At 52.7% G+C, this 4803-nt stretch overlaps 1 protein-coding gene across 1 annotated transcript; it reads right to left on the reverse strand.

Annotated features, from left to right (window-relative positions):
• Positions 1 to 529: 529 nt before the first annotated feature.
• On the reverse strand, positions 530 to 3829 carry Fut4 (fucosyltransferase 4). The gene has a single exon (XM_005371689.2). The coding sequence runs from the start codon at positions 3453 to 3455 to the stop codon at positions 2130 to 2132; it is 1326 nt and encodes a 441-aa protein (XP_005371746.1). The 5' UTR covers positions 3456 to 3829; the 3' UTR covers positions 530 to 2129.
• Positions 3830 to 4803: the final 974 nt, after the last annotated feature.

Genomic DNA, 4803 nt, shown 5'->3' on the forward strand with positions numbered 1-4803 from the left:
TATATATAAAATCAGCTGCCTAAATCTTGGGAGGCATCATTACTTCCTTAGCCCAGGGAAAAGTCAGGTATTCTCTCTCCACACTTCACAGAAGAGGGACTCTATGCCCAGCGTCACCCCTCATCCCAGTGTTCCCCCAGCTGGAAGGCAGAGTTTACCAGATTACCAAATCCTAAACTCTCTCCTACTGCCCAGTGTGGATCTCTAACAACACCGAGACCCCGGTCAACATTTCATCAATACTCATTTTAAAAACAGCAGCTGGGCGATGGTGGCGCACGCCTTTAATCCCAGCACTTGGGAGGCAGAGGCAGGTGGATCTCTGTGAGTTCGAGACCAGCCTGGTCTTCAAGAGTCGTAGATGTAGGGATATAAAAAAAAAAAAAAAAAAAAAAAACAGAACTTTTAAGCTGGGTGTGGTGATGCACACCTTTAATCCTGGCCCTTGGAAGGCAGGTGTGTCTCTGAGTTCAAGGCCAGCCTGGTGGTGGAGGAGGAGAAGAAGGAGAGAGTTCTAGGACTCCACGGAGAAACCCTGTCTTGAAAAAGCAAAACAAAGAGAACCCAGAACTTTTGTTTTGCCTTTGCTGGGTGGCTGGTGCTCTGTAATTGCGGTTCTGCCCACACTATAACACTTGAGGGAGGAAACGTTATTCACAGCTTTTAATTGCCGCCTTTAGGGAAGAGAACAAACAAAAACACCTGGACCTAAGCTCTAGGCTGAGAACCTGACCTAAGACTCTGTCCTAACCGAACAGTGGCAGAACTCTAATCTTGGAACCGGCCCATAACAGTGACCGAAGGTCCTAGCTTGACAGCATGAAGCCTTCTGATTTATGAACGATGCTTTATTTTTGTGACCAAAATCCCTATTCACTGTGGCAGTGGTAGAGAAGGCTCTTCTTACACCTTTCTGTACCTCCCAGGGAGCTCAAGCCCAGTGTTTGGCACAAGCAGGCATGCCCTGACTTCTGTTGAACTTGGAAAGTCCAGGAGTATATTTTCAAGATTGGTCCACAGATAGGCTCAAAGGCACTAGAATCAGTGTACTGTGATACAAATTCAGAGGAGAACCTGGAGATTTCAGCGTTTAGCAAAGAACAGACAACTAATTTGAAGGCACTAGTTCAGTTCCATTTAACAACAACAACAAAAAGGACAGAAACAGAACAACCATATAACAGACACACAAAAGATTTTTTTTTTCCTTTTGCACAAACCCATAGTTCATCAAAGTCTCTTTTACTGTTCTCTCTGCACAGCACTGCCAACGCTGCTTAAGGACTAACATTCCTGTTTAAACTTCAGGTCCAGCAGAGACACGAAATAAGCAACTTTGTGGGCGTGACACTATCATTGATGTCTCTTCCATTGTAAACACTGGTTAGGAAAAGGGCAAGAAGATATTGTGCTTTTTCATATTTGTATTTTTAATGCTTTCTTAATCCAGCTTATAGGGACATATGAAGACAAAAGAAACACTTAGGAGGTGATCGTTCACATTGTGAAGGGATTTTCCATTTATTTCTATTAAATACTGTCCTCTCCTAGGGCCCCGAGTTTGATGTGTTGCTTAAATGCAGCTTGTCAGGAATAGGTTTCTAGTGCAAAGTGAGGTGCCCCCACATCTTCACCTTGACTTTCCGCTGAGGATAACTTTGCCTCTTGTTTCTATTCACAGGCTGGGGACACCAACAGCTGGTGAAGGAAATCAATGGCTTCTATTTTCCAGGATTGAATGGTTTGAAAAATTCAACCATCAAAGAAAAACCCACTCTGGACACAGTCCTCCCGCATCTCACACTGAGCTTTCAAAACCAGTGGTCTTCTCCTCACTGGTCCAAGCGACCATGGGCTAGAGAATTAAGAGGCCGATGGCCAGAAGGAAAAGCCACTTCTTCCCATGGATGGCAGGTAAGGAAGAGAGCCTCCATCCTCACCCTGGATACCACTGCCCCTTAACAGAGAGCCAGCCCAGCTCTCCGTAAAAAGTCACGCGGGCCTGGGAATGTTCCCATCCTATCTTTGTGCCAAATAATAATCGGTATCTCATCTTTTTCCCATCAAGCAGAATTGGGTATTTTAAAACTTTAGCTGAAGAAATGTAGTCAATTCACAGCAGAGTGGCCTCACCGCTCAAACCAGCCCGCCAAGTTGCGGATACTCTTGGGCTGGTCCCCAGAGGTCTGCACAGCTTGGCAAGTCCTGCACCAAGGCTCATCCCAAAAGGAGGTAATGTGCACAGCATAGCTCCGGCGCCAGTGGAAGTAGCGGCGATAGACAGCCACGTTTCGGTCAAGAAACAGCAGGTAGGCTGCGAGGGAGGCAGCATTAGGGAAATCATCCACGTGGATGAAGGCACCACGAGGCACAAAGCGCTCATAGTTGGCACGGTCAGGACCTAGCACCACTGGCACGGCCCCGGCCAGGAAGGCATTCCGCCACAGCTTCTCAGTGATGTAATCCACGTGCTGCGAGTTCTCAAAGGCCAGGTAAAACTTGTAGCGGGCCACAGTGTGCAGCAGTCCGCTAGCTGGCACCGGCTGTCCGGGTCCCGCCCGACCAAACACGTCCACAGGCACATGCCGGCTCAGCTGGTAGTAATAACGGACCCGTGCATGGCGTTCATTCCAGTGGCTCACAACCCAGGCCACCAGGCCCCGCTTGCGTGCCAGCGGGGGTGCCAGGCCTGGTGGCTGGTCAGTTGGGTGGCTTCTGGGGTAGAGGAAGCCATAGGGCACGAAGACATCCGAATCGGCCCGATAGGACAAGGTCCAATTGAAAAGGTTCTTAGCCAAGCCTCGCAGCCCAGGGGAGTGGGAGGGTGATTCGAAGTTCATCCACACCCAGCGCTGACCCGGAGGTCTAGAGCCTGCGGTCTCCAGGGCTTCGCCTGCTAGCATCGCCTCTCCCTCATGGTCGTCGAATACGCGTAGCTCCAGAGCCTCGTCGGTGCGCACTTGGGCGCCCCAAGGCGGGGGCCAGTCGGGGGGTCCCTTCACCAGATCGCGGTGGTGGAACAGCACTGCTTGAGCTTCCCCGTAGGCCGCGCGGTCGGTGAGCAAGCGGCAACCGCTGATGTTGAAGAGCAGGCTGCAATCAGGGGGAGGCCTAGAGTAGCCGCCGCGCCCCGCAAAAGGTTCCCACCAGAGCAGCACGCTAACTGGGCGCGGCGGAGCTGGGGACGCCCAGGGCAGCTGCGGCAGCTGTCCCCAGCAGATGCAGGCGGTCAACGCGGTGCACAGCAGTCCTGTTGCAGCCAGGGCAGAGGAGCTCAGAGGTAATCCCCAGCCTCCGCGCCGTGCGCGTCGCCGGGCCCCTGGTGTCCCCATGCAGAGCCCAGGAGCGGCCGCCTCGGTTCGCCACGCGTCCACCGACCGCGAGGGGCGGCACCGGCTCTCATACTGCAGCAGCTCACGACCGGCCCGGGCCACGGAGGGGGGCGGGCGGGGCATCCGTAGGCCCGCGGGCGGTGCCGCGCCCCTCCCAGGTCCAGCGCGAGGTGAGCCCCGCGGACAGCCTGGCCCGGCGCCACCCTGACCCTCCCAGACACTTTGCTCTCAGACCTGCGGGGCCGGGCCCGGCCCGGCCCGGGGCGTTTTCTGCTGCGCCTGCGCTGGTTCCCTTGTACAGCAAGAGCTCCTGGGCTCCTCGATTGCTCCGGGTTGGAGCCTCACCCCGGGTCGCGGTCGCGCCTCTCTGTGCGAGTGTGTCCGCTGTCCCCGCGCCTAGGTGGCCTGAGCCGTCACCTTTCAGAGTAATGGACTTGAGAGGTCCCCAGAAGTCTCTAGGCGGTGGTGTGGGTGGATGGGGTGGGTTGTGAGGATGCGATTGCACTCCAGAGCTCAGAGCAGAAACAGCTTCCTTCCGTTTTGCCCGGTGCTTGGCCAGAGACGCCCCGGGCGGGGGGTGGGGGTGGGGGTGAAGCAGGACTCAAGCCCTAGAAAAAGGACTGTAGACCAGATCTTGGAGACCTGCCAGACAGGCCAGCTGTGGAGTCAGGCACGGACTCAGAGCAGTGTGACAGGTCCTAGAAACACTCCAAAGAGAGCTCGTGGAGACATCACAGTACAGAAGGCAAAAGTGTTACCTGAGTTATGGAAATACATTCTATCCTTGACTCCCCACCAAAAAAAGAAAAGGGGGAAAAAAGTTTTAAGGCGTTTATTTCATTGAAACGGATCATGCACGCGATTTTACCCAATAAACCATCTAAGTTTGCCTCAGTTTCTCCACACCATATATTTGCAGTCTGATTTGTTTAGGTTTATTTAATTCTGTGTTTATAGATGTTTTGCCTGTATGTGTACTGCACTCATGCCTGGTGCCACGGAGGTCAGAAGAGAGCGTGGGATCCCCATGGTTGTGAGCCACCATATCAGTACTCTGAAAGAAACAAGTGCCCTTAAGCACTGAGCCACCCATCTTTCCAGCCCCCGCAAACAGACAGATTTTTGAACGTGAATATTCAATGTAAGGATGACACATAAGAACTTTTAAATATGAGCAGATAAGTCACAAACATGCGCGTGGAGCATACTGCTGCAGGGAGACATCCCCAGGTCAATTCTAACTTCAGATACTCTGATTTGCATAAGAAGTTTGATGCCCACTAATGTGAGTTGACTGGACAGCTTTTGTATAGCCCTTGAGTCATGGAACTTCAATCACGCGGAACCGGGTGAGCTATGGGAACTCGGTTCTCCTTCCCCGCCCAATTGCAGGCCAACAGCATTCCTTGTGCTACGGAGCTGAGGATGAATAGCTGCATGAATGAAGATTCACTGTTTTTAAACACTTAAG

Source organism: Microtus ochrogaster, unplaced genomic scaffold (assembly GCF_000317375.1).
Source record: "Microtus ochrogaster isolate Prairie Vole_2 unplaced genomic scaffold, MicOch1.0 UNK121, whole genome shotgun sequence".
Taxonomy (NCBI): domain Eukaryota; kingdom Metazoa; phylum Chordata; class Mammalia; order Rodentia; family Cricetidae; genus Microtus; species Microtus ochrogaster.

Coding starts and splice junctions, on each gene's coding strand:
- Fut4 (XM_005371689.2), bottom strand. CDS start 3,455: ATGCCCCGCCCGCCCCCCTCCGTGGCCCGGGCCGGTCGTGAGCTGCTG.